This window comes from Molossus molossus, unplaced genomic scaffold, assembly GCF_014108415.1.
Source record: "Molossus molossus isolate mMolMol1 unplaced genomic scaffold, mMolMol1.p scaffold_m16_p_5, whole genome shotgun sequence".
NCBI classification, from domain to species: domain Eukaryota; kingdom Metazoa; phylum Chordata; class Mammalia; order Chiroptera; family Molossidae; genus Molossus; species Molossus molossus.
Window position 1 is genome coordinate 57,889,492 of NW_023425388.1, and position 20,736 is coordinate 57,910,227.

General features: G+C 52.4%; 1 protein-coding gene across 1 annotated transcript; it reads right to left on the minus strand.

Annotated features, from left to right (window-relative positions):
* Positions 1–2,224: 2,224 nt before the first annotated feature.
* On the minus strand, positions 2,225–19,374 carry TMEM44 (transmembrane protein 44). Its single transcript, XM_036243530.1, has 10 exons — positions 19,238–19,374; positions 16,577–16,703; positions 14,999–15,092; positions 13,806–13,972; positions 13,613–13,699; positions 10,882–11,052; positions 9,020–9,148; positions 7,769–7,873; positions 2,775–2,933; positions 2,225–2,284 (listed from the first exon to the last, which is right to left on the minus strand). The coding sequence occupies exons 1-10, from the start codon at positions 19,372–19,374 to the stop codon at positions 2,279–2,281; spliced, it is 1,182 nt and encodes a 393-aa protein (XP_036099423.1). The 3' UTR covers positions 2,225–2,278.
* Between the last annotated feature and the right edge of the window lie 1,362 nt (positions 19,375–20,736).

A 20,736-nucleotide genomic window follows, 5' to 3' on the forward strand; every position in this document is an offset into this window, starting at 1 on the left:
GGCTCACAGGTCTCTACAGTGGGAGCTGAAGCGTGCATGGATAGACCTGTGGGGTCAAGCAGAAGCCCAGCTGGTTGGCAACAGACACAGACAATGAGAGGTGGTGGAGGGATGGACGCCCACTCCAGAAGATCCAGGGGAGAGGGCTGGGTGGGGGCATCCCAAGAGAGGGATGTCTCCAGGTGTCTCAGCCCAGTGCCATCAAATACTAAAACTGTGAAATCCTGGGAACAAGAGAATTCACCTAGGACCCTGCACTGATGCATTGATCCAGTCTCTTTGGGATGTGGGCTGGAGGAGGAAGGCAAGGATCAGACTTTCAGCTGACTAACCGACCAAGTACCTTCCACCCCGTGAGGGGAGTTTGGGCCAGCCCATTTGTCCTTGTGCATTTTCCCTTCAAATCCTCACCCTCAAAAAGTTTGCTGAATGAGTGTTTAAACAGAGAGGTCAAGTGCTGTGTTACACTCATCTGCTAAAAGACAACTTCTTTAAGAAAAAAAAATCTATGTTTTTATTGAGTTTTACTGAGAGAAGGGAGAGAGAGAAAAACATCTATTCAAACCCACATCCCTGGTATGTGGCCTGACCAGGAATCAAATCGGCAACCTTTGGTGCACAGAACAACACTCAACCAACGGAGCCACACCAGCCAGGGCTAAAAGACACCTCTTGCTCACATTCAACTATAAAGGAACCAGGATCTTTAAAGAATGTTGCCCCCAAACAGGGGAGGCTGTTAAGCCTGCACAATCCCTCCACCCAGAGGCAGTCGCTGGCTGGTAGGCTTGTGAGTTCATTTTAATTTTCTTCTTTACATTTTCCAAATGTTGTACAATAAATATGTATTACTTTTAAGAACAGAAAGTATAGATGACCAGAGGCCCACTAGACCACATACCTGATAAAAATATCACTGCTCATATAGGAAACTATTTGTATGGACAGCTTTACAAGTCATTTGACCTGTTAGTATATATGTTTAGTGAAATCCTAAGGTATTTTTTTTTTCCTTATTGATTTTTTTTTAGAGAGAGGAAGGTAGAAGGAGAGAGAGATAGAAACATCGATGAGAGAGAACATCGATTGGCCGCCTCCTGCATGTCTCCCACTGGGGATTTGGCCCGCAACCTGGGCATGTGCCCTGACCAGGAATCGAACCGGCGACCTCTCAGTGCATGGGTCGATGCTCAACCACTGAGCCACCCTGGTATTTCTTTATAGGACTCAGTAGCTTTGTCATTCAGGGTATGTATATTTTAGGAAACGAGGAGGACTATACTGGAGGTTATGGGGGTGGGGGGTGGGCTGGGGCAGCTGCACTTCTAAAACAGATGTCTGAAAAGACAGTCAGTAGGAAAGGAACGTGGAATGCAGAACAGAGAAATGGCCCAAATCAGCCACCAAGACAAATGTCCAGATTTTTCCAGGTCACTGTCCAATCCTTACCCTAACTGTGGGTGGGCGACAAAAATCACCCTTGTTTCCACAGACTGAAGGCCCTGCTCCCCTAGGCCCTCCCTGGCTCGCCAACCTGTCCCTTCTCCTCACTGAACACACGTTGCTGTACGGTTCCTCGTTTCCTGATGAGCCTTAGATCGCTGCCCACACTGCCGGCTGCAGGCTGCCGAGCCGTGTGCTTGCATGACTGAACCCAAGATATAGACAACGCTGAATGACACCGGGGTACACAGGCCACACATGGTCCCCAGTCTGGTGCAGAATCCCTCATTCAAAACCCAGCTCTCAGTGACCAACTGTGTTCCAGGATCGAGGGACAGAGAAAGACAAAGGGGGCCCAGGCCCTACACCTAAAAGCTCGCGCACAGCCTGGAGGAGCTCACCGGCTTCGTGGCAAACAGTGGAAACTGCGAGAGAGGCATATGCTCTGGGCACCCAAAGGAAGGAAGGAGCCGCTCATCTCTGGTGTGTGTGTGTGTGTGTGTGGGGGGGGGTTACCGAAACATCAATGACTCTGAGTCTTTCCAATTTCAGGGTCCACGAAGAGTTCAACAAAGCTGAGGGACCCGCTTAGGACAGCTAATGGATTATTTTGCCAAATAAGACCATTAAAACCAAAACAAAAAACTCAACACCAACTACCACATATTATTATCATCATTTTGTAAAAGGGCATTTTAACACCGAAACAGTAGAACACCAACCCAGAATGAAGGACAGTCCTTCCCCTGCTGACAGCACATGTCCAGGTCACTGTCCTTGTTCTCACCTTCCAGACACAGGGCTGGAAACCACAGCGGTGGGCTGACGGGACGGCTCAGACCTGAGGGTGACATCCATTTGTGGTCATCAAAACGTGACATGTTCTGTTCACAGACCCAAAACTTAAAATGAGGTCAAGCTGATGAAAGTGCCAGGCTTGTATGACCCCAAGTATGACCCTGATGGCTCCACAGGGTGCCGCTGGTGCTCCTGGGGTTGGGGAGGGGGGCACTTCCACGGTCACATAGGTTCGGGAAACTCCGAGACCCTTTCAGAGTTTATTATTATGCATTTATGTTTGGTAACTGGATGTGCAAGGGACTCGCAGAGGCCACGCTGCACTCTGCAGTGTTCGGCTGACCAATGTGACCATGGAAAGCCCTCCTCAGCGCTGGCTGGCGGGGGAACTCCTGGCAGGAGTCAGCAGAGGCGCGTTCATTACTCAGCAGGCCCAGCGGAGCGAGGGCGGAGACCTGCAGCGCAAGCGAGGAGGCACGGTGGGGTCAGGAAGGAGGACGCCCGTGCACCCGCAGGCGGGCAACCGCGAGTACCTCAAGGTCGGAGTTGATGGAGGGCACCTCGGAGGAGCTGCTGGAAGACACGCGGGCCCGAATGACCCGAATGGGAGGGTATGAGGGGGGCTCCTGCAGGGACGCGTCTCCCGTGCTCATCTGTCCGTCACCGGGCAGCCTGGTGGCGCTGCAGCCCGCCTGCAAGGTGTGTGGGGAAGGGCAGGCAGGAACACGTAGTTTACTTCTTTATTTCTGAATTGTCAAAACACTCGCATTCCAGTATTCCAAAGGTAGGAAAGGGGGTGTACAGTGCACACCTACCTCCACCCTCATCCCCCAGCGCCTGGTGCTCCCCGGAGGCAGCCAGCGCCAGGGTTCTTTTGTATCCCTCCAGATGGTCTCTAACGTATACAATAAAATGCATTTGTACATTTCTCCTTCCTTGCACAGAAGGTCGCCCGCTCTACACTCTCTCATGCATTTTGGCTTTTTTACCCACTTAATATGTCTCAGGCAGTACTGAATCAGACATTTGTTTTGGTAGCATCACAGAGGTGTTCACAATCTACTTAAACCAGTGCCCTGCTGGTGGGCATTTAAGGTATTTCCAATCTCTTGCTTTTACAATCAACACTGACTGCAGTAACTGACATTGCACATCCAAAACTTCAGGGTATTTAAAGGATACATTCCTAGAACTGGAATTGCTGGCTCAGAGGGTATATGCCTTTGAAATTTGGACACTTGTTGCCAAAAATGCACTCCACACAGGCTTTACTCACCTCACACCCACCAACGGCAGAAAGTGACTTGGAAGGTTTAAGGGAGATTCCCTATCTATCTATCTATCTATCTATCTATCTATCTATCATCTATCTATCATCTAGCTTTCTATGTATATTGTATCTATTACCTGTCAATTGTCTATCAATCTACCGGCTATCTTTCTATCATTTATCAACTAATTCTTTACTTTCTACTTGTCTGTTTATCTATCATCTTTTTATCTGTATTCTATCAACCATCTATCAATTGTCTATCTTTCTATCTATATTCTATCATCTGCCTCTATCATCCATCTATCATCTATCTCTCTATCTCTCTGTCATCTATCTTTCAGAAGACAGCTTCTCCAGCGAGCTCACAGCGGGGGAAGGGCTCCCCTGCAGTACTTGAAGCTCTGAGGGCTGGGTGCAGACCCGGCAGTCATCCCACTGACACGCGGCAGGAGGAACAGCCTGCCTCCTGGACCTGTATCTTTCACCAACTAACCATGGGACCTTGGCAAGAAATTAAGCCTCCTTGAGCCTCAGTTTCTTGATCTACAAAAGGGGGTGGTAATTCCTGCCTTGCCCTGTGGTGTCACAGGGCTCAGATGTCGGTGTCCTGGACATTGGACTCCAGGTCACACAGGGCTCCAGCGTGACTGGAGCGTAACCGGAGTGCACTCCTGCACAAGAGTGGTTCCGTGAGAGCCGCTGCACAGGACAGAAGGTCTCCAGGGGAGAGAGGCATTGTTCTGGGCAGTCCCTGGGGTATGGGAGTTGGAGGGAACAGAAGCCCTCCAGGCAACAACCATATAAAAACCTCCAGGCCTGAGTCAACAGATAAAATGGATTTTTCAAATACTCCGGTCCTTTGATGCCCATGACCCGCAGCCCTGGGCTCCTCAGCTCAGTCTGAACCCGGCTGCATCTCTTGGAAAATCTCTCAGGACTAGTGCTCAGCAGGGGATGCTCGGGAGATGAGTCAGCAGTCTGTGGCTCTTGCCCACACCCAGATGGCCGTCCAAACAGGACCTCCGTCAGTACACATAGCCCCAGGGTCCCTATTGCACCACAACCTTGCCCACGGGACATTCTCGTGAAAAAGGATAATTTGCTAACTGAGCTGGCCTGATACAGCAGGACTGAGAGGATCCTCTCTTTACAAAAGCTCAGGTCTCAGAATTGGGATAGGCTTTGTTGAACACCTCTGTGGTTTTTTAACTGTGGGATTTGGGCAAGAGACTTAACCCTCTCTGTGCCTCAATGTAAAATAATAAAATTATTAATGATTAATAAATTACAATGGAAATAATAGTACCTATATCATAGGTTATTATGAAAATTTGCACTAATGATAATTTAAAGAAACAGCCATTTATCAAGTGCTTACTTGGTGTCGGCCACTTATGCCAAAGGGCAGTATGTAGAGTCATCAAGGGCACAGATTCCGGTAGAGACTAATCGGAATCCTAGTTCTATCACTGACAAACTGTGTGACCTTGAGCAAGTTGCTTGATCTCTCTGCGCCCTATTTTCCTTATCTGTAAAATGAGGACAATACCTCAGGGGTTGGCTGTGAGGATTAAGAGTTCATCTAAGTAAAGCACTTAGACCAGTGCTCCAAGCACTACGACAGTACAGTAAGCATCATGGAAGCGTTGGCTGTCAGTAGTTACTCAGAGCCTGAGTTAGCCCTCAACAAACCAACCCTCATGGGAATGAAGGCCCTGGAGCCAGTGAGGCGGCCTCCTGCCCCTGCACAGTGGGGCGGCAGGCTCCCTGCAGGGAGCTATCTCCAAGACCCCTCTCGCCCTCTGGTGGACACAGAAGGAAGAGGCTGGGTGCAAGTCGGTCAAAAATGTGCTGGCTGGCCCCAGTGGAAGAGAACCAAGGAGGAACACAGTCCTCTTTCACGGAGTCTGTTCCCCAGCAGGAAACTACCCAAGATTCAGGTACTGGAAGGGCTAAAGTAAATTCATTTTTGTACTATTACTTTTTGAAAGTTCCATGATTTAAAAATGTCCTGTGCAAAGCTTTGGCCAGATGCTGCCAGGGTTCCCCGTGCCCTCCTGCCCCCTACCTCCCCACCCTCGCGTGGGAAGGAGGATTTAACAGCCAAATGGGCTCTTCACTGTGAACGCATGTGCCAAGTATCCCTGACCTTCACTTATAGTACATGTTGGTTATTTGCACCCACTTGCCACAGAACAACAGAGAGTTAAACCCATGTCTGGGGCCCAGCTCCCTGACTGTCAGCGTGTCCTGTGGCAGCTCGGGGGGCACTCCCCCTGAACTCCGTGCTCGAGCGCACCTTCACAGAGAGCCTGGGGCCGACTCTCCAGGGTCTGGGCAAACAGACGGAAGGAGACAAAGTCTATATCCCAGTAGGAAACAGACAACAAACAAAAGTAAGATTGTGGGAAATGTTTTGCAGAGAATTAAAAAAGGTGATAAAATAATGTGACAGAGAAGGAGGCTACTTCTGAATAGGTGCTTCAGGAAGGCCTTCGGAGAAAGTGACATTTTCACTGAAGACCAAAAGACAAGAAAAGGCAGTCATGTTTAAAAAAAAAAATCAGAAGGAAGAACACCCCGGCAGAGGAAGGAAGAGAAACCCATGCCTCCAGGAAAGAATGAAGAGGGAGAGAACAGGAGGCAGGCAGGGAGGGAGCCGGGCTGGCAGGGTCTTGGAAGTCTGTTAAGAGGTTTAGATTTCATCCTCTGTGAAATGGAAATCCAGAGGAATATTTTAAACAAAGGAGGAACAAAATGTAATTTACATTTATAAGAGACACTTGCAGATGGAGAGGAGGGGACAAAAATAGCGATGGAGGGGAAACGCCTGCTGGATCTATTTAAGAAGTTGTATTTGCAGATTCAGGATTGGACAGGCATAAGCTTGCAACGAAGGGAAGAGAGGAATATGGGGTTTGACCGACTGCATGGACAGCGGTGTCCTTGCTGAGATGAGGACGACGGGGAGAGGTCTGGGCGTGGAAGTCCAGAACTGCCTATTGGACAGTTGGCCCCGGAAAGCCAGGTGGTGTGTGAACAGGCCGTCAGCAGCCGAAACTGGAACGGAGGGAGAGGGAAAGGCTGGAGGCGTGCACGCGGGGACCAGCACGAGCTGGCATGTGAGCTGTGGGCCTGTGGGCCTGCAGAGGACAGAGAGAAGGGGTCCTGCAGCCTTAAGGTCAAGCTCACCAGGAGGAGCCAGGACAAGTGACGAGGAAAGACCTGTGACGGTGGCAGCAACGCCAGGAATGAGGGTCCCAGAAGTCCCAAGGAGCTAGTGACCACGTGAGTTGAGTCTCAATTAGGACCGAAATGACCCCGGGGTTTAGCAACTTGGAAGTCACCGGTAACCTCAACAAGAACAGTCTTCATGGGATAGTGGGACCTGGGGTGAACTCGTCACCTCTCTCCCTCTTTTCTCTAGTCCCCTTCCTCCTGAGGACCCCGCAGGCAGGCCCAGACCCTGCGAGACATCAGGAGCCCTGTCTCCCTCACCCCCAGATCCTCACCCACTCTGTGCTCTACCTGCCAACTCGCCCCACTCCGTCTCTGCTTCTCCCTCTCCCCAGCCTTGGTTCAGGCCACAGCAGCCCTTTCCTGGACCTACAACTGTCACTCGCTGACCACCTGGACTCCAGCCTCCTCTCCCTTAGTCTGTCCTCCAACACTGCCTGAGTGATGGCTCTAGCACAGTGGTTCTCCACCTTCCTAATGCCACGACCCTTTAATACAGTTCCTCGTGTTGTATGTGGGCGATCTGCATGTGTGTGGACCCGCCTGGAGAGGGATAGAGGAGCGGTGTCTCGGTTCCTAAGACTGTCGGAAATATGTGTTTTCCGATGGTCTTAGGTGACCCCTGTGAAAGGGTCGTTCAACCCCCAAAGGGGTTGCGACCCACAGGTTGAGAACCGCTGCTCTAGCATGTCTGACCCTGTCTCTAGTCTGAAGCCTCCTAGACTCCCATCACCTCAAGATGACAGCTTCCGTAGTGTGATGGCATCACCCTTGCCGCCTCCCTACCCTGCCATCTCCTGCTCTCCCCCCATTTGCCTCCCACTGAGACCTTGAAGAGCTCCTTCTCTCTTTTTTTCCTCCCCCCTTTTAATTGTTCTTTTTTGTTTTTTATTTTTCCCTTTCTCGTTTCCCGCTTCCTCTTTTTCATGCTTCCTTGCCTCACCCTGCCCATCCTGCAACTCAAGTGTTACCTCCTCCAGGAAGACTTCCATGACTACTTCCCACATGGCCACTAACCTGCTGCACCGGCTCGATGGTCAGCTCCATGTAGTGACTGACGGATGCCATTGTCCTGAGTGCCTTGCAGTGCGGTAGTGTAGTGAGAGGCACCCAATCCAAATGCTTTCCAGTAGAGACGGGGAGACAGAAAGGAGAATTCTTAAGTCAGGAGACATTTTCTAAAAACAAGGTCCTATTTTCTTAAAAACAAACAAAAACAAAAACTCTAAAGGGGTATGTTTTTTTTTCTGTTCTTTTATAGCACATCTCACTTTCTGCTTCCTATAAAATGCACCTTATCTCTTTGAGGTCACAGTAGGTCGGTGGCTCCCAAACTTTGCTGCACAGTGGAATCACCTGGACATCTTAAAAAACAAACCAATTGATGTTTCGCTCTCTACCCCCTCCTCCCAGATAGTCTCATTTAATGGTATGGTTGTAACCTGGAGAGTTTAAAAGCCTTACAGACGATTGTAAAGTCTGGCAAATTCTGGGAAACACTGCAGTAGGTGCTAAATAAATGCTTTTGCAAAGCAGCAATTCTCAAACTGCATCAGAAGCACCCGGTGGACTGACGAATACATTCTCAGTTTAGGATTTAGTAGAGCTGGGTGAAGCCTAGAACATGCATTTCTAACAAGTCAGTTGCCAGGTGATGCTGGCCCAGGGACCCCACTTTGAGAACCACTGCTAAGGATGCTGAAGAGATTGCAGAGGCCCTGCCTCCTCCCCTCAGAACAACCAGACACACAGGGCGTTCTTTACACGTTAGCTCCCCTTTGAGATATAATTTCATAGTAGTTGCTAGAATGGAATGAAAATAGCCTCCATTAGAGCCTCATGAGAACCTGGCTCTTTGGTCCATGCACCTACATAAACCCTTTCACCTTGGCCACACCCCTCGCTGTCTTCTATTCCATTAACCCGGTCAGATTACGCGTCAATTTATGTAGTATACAAACTTAAATATATATGATACATTGCTAAATAACATGAGTGGACACGACTATTTCATCTGCATTGCTAAAAATATATTAAAGTTTATTAAATGTTCAAAAAACCTTTAAAAGTACGTTGTCACCGGGAAAATGGAGGACGCTGTTTATTCAGGGCCCCTCGGCATTGCGCACACACAATTGTTTTTTAAAGTGACCAAGCGGCCAAGTTCAGAGGGATCCGGAATCCCAGGCCCACCTGTGCCCGCTCCGCGCGCATGCTCCGCGGGGCCCAGCGGTTTTCCAGCCGGTGAGACTGTGGCTGGTCCCCTGCCTCCTCACGGTCCTCCTCTTGCTCCGAGCAGGTCAGAAGGGCCTGGGTGTCAGGGCTCTCTCTGGCTTCAGAGGCAAAGCCCAAGGCCCGCCTTATCTTGCTTTTCATCACCCAGGAAAGAAAAATGATCTGGGAAGTGGAGTTAAGGTCCAAGGAAGCAGAGTTGCAGCCACCCAGTGCCGCTTTCGCCTCTCACTGAGGGTGCCCCCGGGCTCTCCCTCCCGGAGTGGGGAGCTCGTCTGAGCACAGGGCCAGGCCTGACTCTCTCCTGTCCCCCTCGGGACCCCGCCTCTACCAAGCACTTAAGAAACACTTTTTAAGCAAAAGTGTTTTGAAAAGCATCTTCCTTGAAGGGCTTGGCTCACAGGGACCGTACCTATAGTGGGTTGAATAGTGTGCCCCCGAGATTCATATCCACCTGGAACCCCAGAATGTGACCTTATTTGGAAATAGGATCTTTGTTGATATGATTCAGTAAGATGAGGTCACAGTGCATTAGGGTGGACCCTAACCCCCATGACAGGAGTCCCTAAGAGGAGAGGACACACAGGTACAGAGAAGGAAGAAGGCCATGTGAAGACAGAGGCAGAGTTCAACTGGGCTGTCACAAGCCAAGGAGCACCAGGAGCCCGCAGGGGCTGGAAGCGGACAGGTTCTCCCTAGAGCCTTCGGAGACAGTGGGGCCCTGCCTGGATTTCAGGCTTCCAGCCCCCAGAGCCGAAAGAATACATTTCTGTTGTTTAAACCATCAGGTTTGTAGCAATTTGTTACGGCAGCCCTAGCAAACTTCTTTTATTGTATCTATTGAGGTGACATTGGTTAATAAAATTATATAGGTTTCAGGGGTACCATTCTGTAATACATCATCTGTATATTGTATTGTTTTTTTGTTTGTTTTTTAATCCTCACCTGAGGACATTTTTGCATTTATCTTCAGATAGAGTGGGAGGGAGAAAGAGAGAGAGAGACACACTTTGAGTGGTCGCCACCCACAAGACCCCAGCCAGGACCGGGGACAAAGTGCAACCAAGGTATTTGCCCTTAGCGGGAACTGAACCCGGGACTCCCTGGTCCGCAGGCCGATGCTCTAACTGCTGAGACAAACCGGCCAAGGCTGTATTGTGTGTTCACCACCCTAAGTCAAGTCTTCTTCCATCACCATTTATTCCCCCTTTACCCTCTTCAACCTTCCCCCGCAACTCATCCCCCAGTTAACACAGTACATGAGATCAGTTTCTAAATTACTTGTGCTAAATCCACAGGTTCCCCTCACCCCACCGCCCCAAACGCACACCGTCTCCGCCCACCAGTCTGCACTTAGCTTGCCCTTGAGGTCCCCAGGCCAGGGTCACTGGTGTGTCAGCACATCAGGCAACACGTCCTGGGGAGCCAGGGAGGTGCTCACGGTCACTGATGAAGGGCAGCCCTCGTCAACTTTATCTCTGCTTCCCCCACCCAGGCTCCAGGGCCGAGAGAACACGGGGAAGGGTGACCCCACACAGCAGGTCGGCCCGCACAGCCGTCCCCAGCCTGGGAGAAAGGCAAGGCAAAGAAAACAGGTTCGCAGAGGGCAGGCACTGACCTAGGTCAGGAGCAGACCTGAGACGGGAGTCTGGCTCTTCTGATCCCAGGGCCAGGAGCCGTCACAGCCCCCTGTGCTGTGTCACAGAGCTCTGGCAATGAGATCATTATTCTCATATTTTTTTAAAGGAAGCAAAACATGAAATTCCACTGCCCCAGGTTTCAAACCACCTCCCTGGCCAGCAGGAGAGAGTTCCATCCAGCAAGAAGGAAGAAGGGCATGGCAGGGGCAGGGAGGAGCTGGGACGGGCAGCCAGGCAGCCCCAGGCCGGGGTAGATACAGCGAGGTCCAGCGCAGCACGGCCGAGGAAGGTCAGGAACCACGGCGTGGCCCGCAGCAGGTTCTCGGGCCTCCGGTCATGGGCCACAATGGCTGAGGCGTAGAGGAGGCACGCCAAAGCTGACAGAAACCGGGTCCACAGGTGGATGAAGGAAAACGTCTTACCCCGGCACTAGGCAAAGAGAGGAGAGAGCTGGGCAGGGAGGAACCCTGCCACTGCCCACAGGTGCCTTAGAGCTAAGACCCAGGGCCCTGGTGGCATAGCAGGTTGGAGGGCAAGCCCTCTGCCCATGACAAGTCCCCCAGGGTGCAGTTATCTTCTTGCCAAGGGGCCATTGGGCTTGAATGCCCTTACAGATGGGGAGCCCACTACCTCCTAAGTTAGGAATGACAATAGACTGATGGCTCTCAACATGCCAGGTGCCGTTCAAAGTGTCTGAGCCACGACTGGGAGGTGGCCTCCCATACCCTCCTCCCAGTGTTGTTCTCCGAGACTGCACAGAGCAAGGCTGCTCTCTCTGTCCCGAGATAGCCCTTCTGATTCCTGTGTCCATGAGCTTCCAGGCCAGATTAAGTCCTTCAGTAACAGGGGTTTGCTGGTGCCCACAGGCCCGGGGCACCTGGGACACAGGGGGAGTACAACAGACAAGTCCATGCTGTCACGCTGCTGATGTCTAAGTTGGTAAATGACTAAAGAGCTGATTCCAGGATGTGACTAATGCTATGAAGAAAATGAAGCAGAGTGGAGGACGCAGTAGGGCTGGCCTGGCCTACTCTAGGTGGGTGGTGTTACGGGTTGAATTGTGTCCCCACAAAAGGTGTGAAAGTCCCATCCCCAGAGCCTATGAACGTGACCTTATTTAGAGACAGGGTCTTTGCAGATGACCAAGTTAAGACGAGGTCATTAGGGTGAGCCCTAATCTAGTATGGCTGAGTCCTCACGGAAAGGGGGAAGCTGGACACAACCCATAGAGGGAGGTGACGTGCAAACACCTGAGCAGGGAGAACGCCACGTGCACGCTGGAGCCCACTGCCACCAGACGCTGGGAGAGAGGCCTGCAGAGGGAGGGTGGCCCTGCTGACACCTCGATCTTGGGCCTTTGGCCTGAAGGACTTCGAGATGATACATTTCTGCTGTTCAAAGTTATGGCAGCACTGGGAACTAATACTGGTGGTGTCAGGGCACTGCACTGGTTCTTCTAAGGTCATCATGTGACCCAGTTTCCCAGCCCCTATGCCACCCTGGAGGCCTGTCCCAGGGTGCTTCCTACTCTCCCCTCCCTTGATCTGGAGATAGTACCTTTGCTGACGAAACCAGGTCCCGTGAGGTTTCTGGATGTCACAGCATAGTCTACAGCTTCCCACAAATGACCCCCTGAGCACCTGCCATCCCAAATCCTGTTCCCCTGGAACTGTGATTAAACGATGCTCTTGGGCAAGGGATTTTTTTTTTTTTTTTTAATCCTCACCCGAGGACATTTTTCAATATTTTGTTTAGATAGAGTGGGAGGGAGAGAGAGAGAAACATCGACGTGAAAGGGACACATCGAGTGGGTGCCACCCACATGACCCAACCATGGCTGGGGACAATCTGCAACCGAGGTACATGCCCCTAGCAGGAACCAAACCCCGGTCTCTCTGGACCGCAGGCCGACGCTCTAACCGCTGAGCCACACCGGCCAGGGCAGGCAAGGGATTTGTTTTAGACACAATGATGATAGGCCCCTTTCATTTCCTGCGTCAGGCCTTGCCATTACCCCTCAGCAAGGCCCCTGGAAGAGCGGTTTGCATCCACAATACCTTGCTCTTTCTTGCCTTGGTGGCTTCCCTTGCACGCTCCCCTTTCCCTTGCCTCCGCCTCCTGAATTCCACCTTCCCTTAGGAGACAACCAGAGGCCCCCCAGCACCCACGGGCCTGGCAGTGTGAGCAGTTTCCAGCCTCACTCATCTGCACGGTATAAGAGCCTTCTCCCCCTCTTCTGAAACCCCTGACATTTGATGCTATGTTTCTCAGAGCATTGAATTATCCTGCGTTGCCTGGTCGGTGTGGCTCAGTGGTTGGGCGTCAACCCATGCACCAAGAGGTTGCCGGTTTGATTCCCGGTCAGGGCACATGCCCAGGTTGTGGGCCCGATCCCCAGTGGGGGACATGCAGGAGGCGGCCAATCAATGTTCTCTCTCAAGATGATACATTTCTGTTGTTCAAAGATATGGCAGCGCTGGGAACTAATACAGGTTTCTGTCTCTCTTCCCCTCTCCCTTCCTCTCTCTCTAAAATCAATAAAGAAAAAAATATTTAAAAAAAAATTATCCTGCTTTGCATTCTGTGTCTTCCATGAAACTGTGAGCTTCCCAAGGGCAAGCAGCGTCTCAAGCCACATCTGTATCTCCCCGGGACTGGCCAACACAGGTCTCCCCTCACCCAGAGGCCTGGGAGATACCTGCCAAGGAGACGCTCTCAAATACACAGAACGCCAGCAGCTACGTGATTCTAAAACCTCCTCATTCTCTAACGTGATACTTGTTGGTCCAACCCTGGCAGCTTTTTCCTGAGCCTGCTGCTCACTGACTATAAAAAATGCAGAGAACACAGTGGGCTCTCACACCCCACCCCCAGGTCCCCACACACATGGGGGACACCACCCCTCTGCCCCAGTGACCTGGAGCTTTGACAATGCTCCCACATGCCACGGTGACCCCCCTCCCCATCCCAGCCCCAACCCCAGGCTCACGATTCTGGAGAGTGGGGAGATCCGGGAGGCCCAGGAGCCGATGACAGCAATGCCACCCAAAAGGTAGCCAAACATTTCAGTGCTGTCCTGTGGGAATAGGTGATACACTCAGCACCCCGAGGAAACCACTGTACCTCCCAGCAAAGGGAAGGGACCCTCTCTCCCCGCTATGCCCCAGCTGGCTCAGCCTCACCTGCAGCAGGATTCCCAGCAGCCTCCGCTGTGGCCCTTGGACGAGGCCTGAAGTGTCCGGGACAGCAGCCCAGAGGGCCCAGCAGGGGCCCAGGCTCAGCGGCAGGGTCAGGGCAAACACGCTGGCCCTGAGCCGCTGCCTCCTCTTCCTGCCCTGGGAGCCACGACCTGCAACAGACACCACAACCCCTTATGGTTCCTGGGAACCAGACAGGCTGGCAGAAACTGGTGCTGACCCAGACCCGATGCCAAGACAGGTTCCTATTTCCATGTTGTTCTCCTGGCCGGATCCTCTCAACCCTTTAAGGCCCGCTGGTTGTGCCACTTCTAAGAAGAAGCCTTTCCTGCCCACCCCTGCCCGCCCCCCACACGGCTGCTACTCTCTCCTTCCTCACAACTTTGATCATATGTGTGTATCTGAGAGCACAGGGCCGCTTCTCCTAGACGGGAACCCCGAGGGCAGGCGCCGTGCCCTGGCGGTTCCTACAGTCTCCTCAGAGCCTGGCGCAGAGCAGAGCTAGCACAAGCCTGGTGACTGCATCAAGGAGGGGACGTGTTTGTGCCGGGACACCAACACCGAGTGGGACGAGGGGCATCGCCTTTGAAAGTCTCCTTGAAAGATGAGACAGATACTCCTCTGAACAATCCCAATAAGAACATCCTCCTCTGGGCAGCACTGGGCATCTGAGGGCATCTTCTATCTGATGCGAGCATTTCCTCTTCGGACAAGGGTCCAAGCACGTTGCTGCCCCTTCTCAGGAACGCCCCCGTCTCACCAACTCGACTCCTCCTCCCGTCGAGTCACTCTCAGACCCCGCTCTGCCTGAGGTGGCCGTGTCCATCCCGGGCATTCATTTCTAGACGCTGGGGCCTGCCCTGGGATATCACTGTTTACCCCCAAGCCATGTACCATCCTCTTCTTGGCCTTTGCTCACACTGTTCCTTCCACCTGGAAGCCCTTCCCTGCAGTCCCAGCTCCAACGTCACCTCCTTCCCGGTCACCTGCAGCCCCTTCCTCCCTCTGGTGCCCCCGGTAAACACACTCCCACCCGCAGCTCTAAGGATGCGTCGGGCCCTGTCTCCTTCCTCTGGCTCACTCTTTGGTCCGTGTCTGGCAGGGGTCCAGCTCGGGTGGGACAAGGCACAGGCACCCAGACCATGGATGAAGACAGGAACAGATGGCCACACACTCACCCGAATCAGACTTGAATTTGGAGCCACAGACCGGGAAAAGAATGAACACAAAGTCCATCAAGTCAATAGCTGCGAGGTAGGCACCAGAGAAAACCTGGGAGCAGACGGAAATCGTCTTGATGTCAAATATTTTCCAGCAGCTACAGCGCCTCTCATCCTGGATCTCTTACCACGTGCGCGCCCCTGCGCCTCCCAAGGTCGAGATCACCTCCTTCTGACTGACCAGGAAGTGGGGTGGGTGCTAAGCAACTAATCTCGAGCAATGAAGCTGTGCATCAGGAGCGATGGGCCAGAAACCCAGCCCCCCACTTTCTACTCCACATTTCCCACCGCACGGTGGAATCTCTGCTGTGTAACCTCGGCCCAGCCACTGACCTCTGGGCCTCAGTTTCCTCGCTGTAAAACAGAGATAATGCAGCGCCTCGCTCGCCATTTAAGCAGATCACATGAGTCAATACGTGGGAAGTGCTTAGGCTAGCACTCGGGGGAAGGTAAAACACACTCATCTATACAGGCACTCGCTACCAGGACAGTGCGGTTAGTGCTACAAGCACGCATTTCAGGGTTCGAATCCTGGCACTGCTACCTGCCAGAGGGTGACCTTAGAGAAGTCATTTAATCTCACTATGCCTCAGTTTCCACATGTGTAAAACAGGATGAGAGAACTCATGTCATAGGATGGTTTGAGGATCAAATGAATCAACACACAAAAAGCCCTCAGTGCTAAGTACTAAGTATTTAATAAATACTAACTACTATTATTGGACTTGAGCTGGGCCTCATTATTTTCCACCTCCTAGTAAGAATGGGTACCCCACGTGAAAAGCGATCTGTTTCTGAGACAATACTGCTCAAAGCGGGGTCTAGAACTCTCCCAGTCTGTCTCCCATCTGTTCCTAGGTTGTCCTCCATCATGGCCAGCTGGGTGGGCATGAGGTCAGGACCATCCCTATGAGGTGGTCCTGCAGGGGGCCCACAGATCTTCCTTGGGATACGTGCTTTGGAACAGGCCCTTCCTATACAGGTTTGTTTGAGGGCCTAGACTTTGGGAAAACTTAACACTGTTTCTCACTCGCCTCAAAGCTCTCATCACCACCTGGGAAAGGATTCAGACACTCCTGCGCGAGCTAGAGCTGGGCTCTGGGCTCTAGAAACAATAGCACCAACCATCACTATTTATTGAGCATCTACGATGTGCCAGCTGCTGTTTGAGGTGACGGGGATGTGGTAGTGACTACGCATGCTCGCCCCCGTGGAGCTGATGTTCTAGTAGGGGTTAAATACAATAAGTAATCACCATACTAAGTGAGTGAAGTAGATGGTGTATTGGGGCTCGACTATGGGAAAGAAACAGAGTTGGATGAGCGTCTGCGGTGGGAGTGCTCAGGGGAGGCCCTATGGAGGAGGTGGCTTCTGCGCGAAGACTTAGAGGAGGTGAGCAGCGAGCCACGTGGCTGTCTGGTCTACAGCCTTAGAGGGAGGCAGAAAGGCCAACAGAACGCAGGCCTGGAGGCAAGTTGCGCCTTGCATGGCGAGGAAACACGACAGAAGCCACGGTCACCTATGGGTCTGACGCACCTGGATCGTGAGCTGTCTGGTCAGAATTGCCCCGACTGTGTCACACAGGCTGGCCAGGAGGCAGCACGCAGCACACAGCGCCGACTGGTCCTGTCTGGATTTCTTTGCACATCTCAGATAGAGAAGCCTGTGGGGACAGACAGGGCAGTGGACAAAACGGGGGAGTTGTAGATGTGGGCTCCCAAAGCAGGGGTCTGAAAAAGACAATTGTGACTGTGTGTCCTTATGAAGCACTTTCTCCCCCACGTATTCAGCAGGTGTTTTTGAACTTAGTTTACAGATCAGGAAAGAAAGGATCAAAAAGCTCCCTGCCTGGGGTGGGAGCCAGACCTGCCTCTCTAATGAAGAGGAATTTCTTCCCTCCTACAAACTGGGCCAACTCAAGTTCATGACCACCTTTCAGTGCTGACAAACTAGCTGTCAGGTTTTATTTGACGAAAGGAAACAGAAACAGGAGAGTTATAAAAGTAACCCAATCACTGTCGTTTACTGCAGAGCAGAATTAACTGCCTAAATTTAAAAAGGCAACTTGTTTCTTTGAAATTAAAGTGAAATCCTTCTAATCCATCCGTGTAATGAAGTAGCCAGGCTTCTGCCAGCCCACATCCAAGCTGATTTCATTTTGGGTACATGTTCTTTACAGAGAGGGAAAGCAACACTCCTTAAAGATGCCCTGGAACTTTGGGCTAACCTCTCCCTAGGCCCCTTCCAGTACTTACTGGGTTATCTCCCTAATGCCTCTACCCGCCTACACCCTATACAAGCTCAGAAAGGCAGAACAAGCGGGAAGGGGCCAACGGTCTCTCTGTCGGCATCACTGATTGGATCTCAGGAGCATTGCATTCCAGATGTTTCTCTGCTACATTTCTCTGGAGAAACAGAGGCACCACGATTGCAGCTCTGGTTTCATTTCCTCATCCTTAGGATTTACAGAGTGGTACTCACTTCACATCCTTAGGGCCATTTGATTGGTTCTGAGCATCAACCCTTGGGAATAATGGTTGAGGATGGAAGGCTGTTAGGTTCCCAACATCCCCTGACCTGCCAGGGGATGTTGCTCAGAGTAGGAAGAGCAAACTGAATTTGGGCCCTGGGCTCCTGAAACTGATTCAAAGTCTAGGAATGAAAATTCTAAATCAGAAGCTCTGAGTTTGACCTAGATTAGAAATAATTTATCTCAATCCTCCCATTTGAAAGTGGAGAAAACTGAGGCTTATGGTGAAAGGGAGTCAGCAGTGGGTCAACGATGGGCCTTCTAACTTCATGGAGGCTTCACTCCAGACCCCGCTGCCATCCAGCCATTTCCCAGCCCTCCGGGGTTGGGGATGCCAGGCTGACCCTAACCCAGCTCACACACAGCTCAGAGGAGATACGGTCTCTAAAGACAAAAGAAGGTTCAGAGATGGCGAAGTCCTAAAAACAAGCAGTGTGTCCAGACCTAAGGCAGATGAGAGAGCAGAGGCTCTGCTCGTAGACCGGCTGGCTGGGCATTCTCGAGTAACTTTTTCTCTCCAAACCTCGATTTCTAGGTCGGTAAGTTTCCCAGTGCAGACCTCAGGGGTGGCTGCGAGGAACAAAGGAGACAGCACACAGAGTGCCTCCTTAGTCTCCATCCTCTGGGCTGGCCAGTGTGAGCCTCACCAGCCTGCCTCTTTCTCAGGAGCCCGAGTTTTAGTTTGTTCCATTCACTCAGGCAAGTTAGTGAATCTCTCAGAACCCCAGGCTTCCAGATCTAAAGGGGGTAGTTATCATCCCTTCTCTTAGAGTTGTGGCAGGAAATAAATGAGTTAATGGATGCAACACTAGGCCCACAGTAAATGTTTTAGAGTCTTTATTCCTATTCCAGAGACTGGGTAGTGAGCCTGAAAATATGTGACACTATCAAACGCCTGAGGGGGACATCCACAGAGTGCCTAAGGTGAGCCAGTGTTGGCCTCCTGGGGGTGCAAGCCCTTTCTCCTCTGGCAGGGAATACTTGGGTGGCACCACCCATCCGGGCTTGGGACAAGGTGGCTGAGGACTTAGAGGCCATCTTTAGCCAGACTTCACCCTTAGAACCCAGGTTATGGTGACCGCCTGGCCAAACCACTCCAGGTGCTGGACAGACCTGGGCAAACTCTGGGCGGAGAGTCAGGCCATCCCTTCCCCAAAGCTAAGAGAGCCTTGGGAAACTGAGGCCAGAAACAAGGGCCTTGCTCTCTGCCAACGGTTGGTGGCAGAGGTGGAGCAACAGCAATGATGTTTAATGAGCACTTACTAAGCGCTTTACTAATCCTTCCTTCAGTCCTATCAGTTATCACCCCTATTTAAACAAGGAAAACGGAGGTTTAAAGCTTGCCCAGTTCACACCGCTAGTCAGTGGGGGAGGCTGACAACAGAACCCGGGACTGGCGGCTTCCAGCCCAGGGCCCTGTCCACTGCACCCGCCCGCCTCCTCCTGCTGGCCCACAGCCCAGCTCCCTGTGCGCGGAGCCCGGAGAGAAGTATCCGACTTCAGTCTGCAGTGAAATGTTAGTTTCGGTCCTGAAACTGCTGCCTCCTGCACCCTCCCTTTCTGCCCCTTCCCTCTAGGTTTCCAAGGGGAGTTGGGGGGGGGAGCTCCCCATTTCCCCCGCTGCCCAACCGCCCCACCCTGGCGCCGCCCGTCCCGGTCCCCATTACAGTGCGTGGGCGGCGATCCAGCAGGAGGAGGCGCAGAGCCACAGGCCGAAGGAGATGCAGACGCGGTGGCGGGCGAAGCAGCGGTCCAAGTAGCCCCAGTCCCAGAGCGCGGGCGCGGGGCTGGGCGCCTCCCCCATGGCAGGCTCGGCTCCCCGGCCCAGTGCCGGAGCCCTCCGCGCGGCGGGGGACCCGCGCTGCCGCCCCTCTGGGTTGGGTTCCACCGGCAGCCCCGCGGAGCGCCCCGACCGCGGCGGGAGAGGGGCGCGCCCAGTCTGCGCTCCCCGGCGCTGGCGGCCGCTGAGACTCGAGGGTGAAGTTTCCGGGACCGCGCGGCTCCCCACCCCTCTCGCTATTGTCGGGGGTCCGCGGGCTGGAGGCCGCCCCCCAGCGGCGGGAGCTGGGAGCAGCCTCGGCACAAAGGCTGCGGCCGCCGCTCCCGCTCACCCCTTTGCTGTCAACGCCCCCACCCCCCAAACTCCCGGCAGGAGCGGGGTACAGTGACCTGCCGAATCACTGCAAGGCACTCGGTCCGTTCATCAGTCCACTACATTTTCTGAGCCAAACAATACACACTTGGCTCCTGGCGAAGCTCTTGGGTGCCGGGGATCCCGAGGCCAGTGGGGCCTGGGCTCGATGGTTAAAGGGGTACAATGGTGGGAGGTCGGGAGAGAGGGGACAAACTGCACGCTTTCTGAAGCTGGAACGGCACCCGCCGTCCCACCCAGTCGCCCAAGATAGGCTGATAGGCATCCCCGACGACTCCCCCAGCCAAGGAGCCTGGAGATCTTTGCCATCTCCCCTTCCCATCCCAACACTGCCACGCAACTGAGGTGCACAGGGCTGTTTTTCCACTAAAAAAAAAAAAAAAAGATTTAAAAAAAATGTGAAGAGGAAGGTCAGTTAATGGAGGGAGACACAGAGCTCAGTTCTTGGTTCTCTTTTCTTCTCTACCAGATGCCATAAGCATCTGGTCTTCTGGCTTTAAACACTGTCCCTGTGCCTGTGGCTCTCAAATGCGCATCTCCCCAAACTTTACACTCACTCAGCATTTCCTCTTTCATGCCTGATTGAACACATCTAAAACCAAACTGGTAATTTTTTCTTCCCAAAGCTACTCGCCTGCAGCCTTCCCGCCACAGGCTGATTGACTGTCCTGGTCCGGTGGGGCTCTATTAGGAAGCCTCTCCAAGCGTGATGAGCATTGTCTTTCTACCAGACTGTGAGCATCTTACAGCCAGAGTTGTTTAGTTCATACCTGTATCCCCAGCTCCTAGCTCTGCCTCTCACATAATGAGATACTATTTACTGAATGGGTAAGTTGATTTTAAATAGTCCATACAAATCTGTTATGTACTGTAGTAGGAGCATGTTTCCAATGCTTTGGTGACACCTGACACAGCATGTGGGGAAGGCTTTCGAGAAATGCATGAGCTGGCTTTGGAGAATGTTTGCTTTGGGCAATGAGGCCGTGGCTGCGCTCCTGGAGGCGGGAAGAGCAT

Coding starts and splice junctions, on each gene's coding strand:
- TMEM44 (XM_036243530.1), bottom strand. CDS start 19,374: ATGGGGGAGGCGCCCAGCCCCGCGCCCGCGCTCTGGGACTGGGGCTAC. Junction 13,700..13,805: donor TGCTGGGAATCCTGCTGCAG/GTGAGGCTGAGC, acceptor CTATTCCCACAG/GACAGCACTGAAATGTTTGG. Junction 9,149..10,881: donor GTGCTGCGCTGGACCTCGCT/GTATCTACCCCG, acceptor TCCACTTCCCAG/ATCATTTTTCTTTCCTGGGT.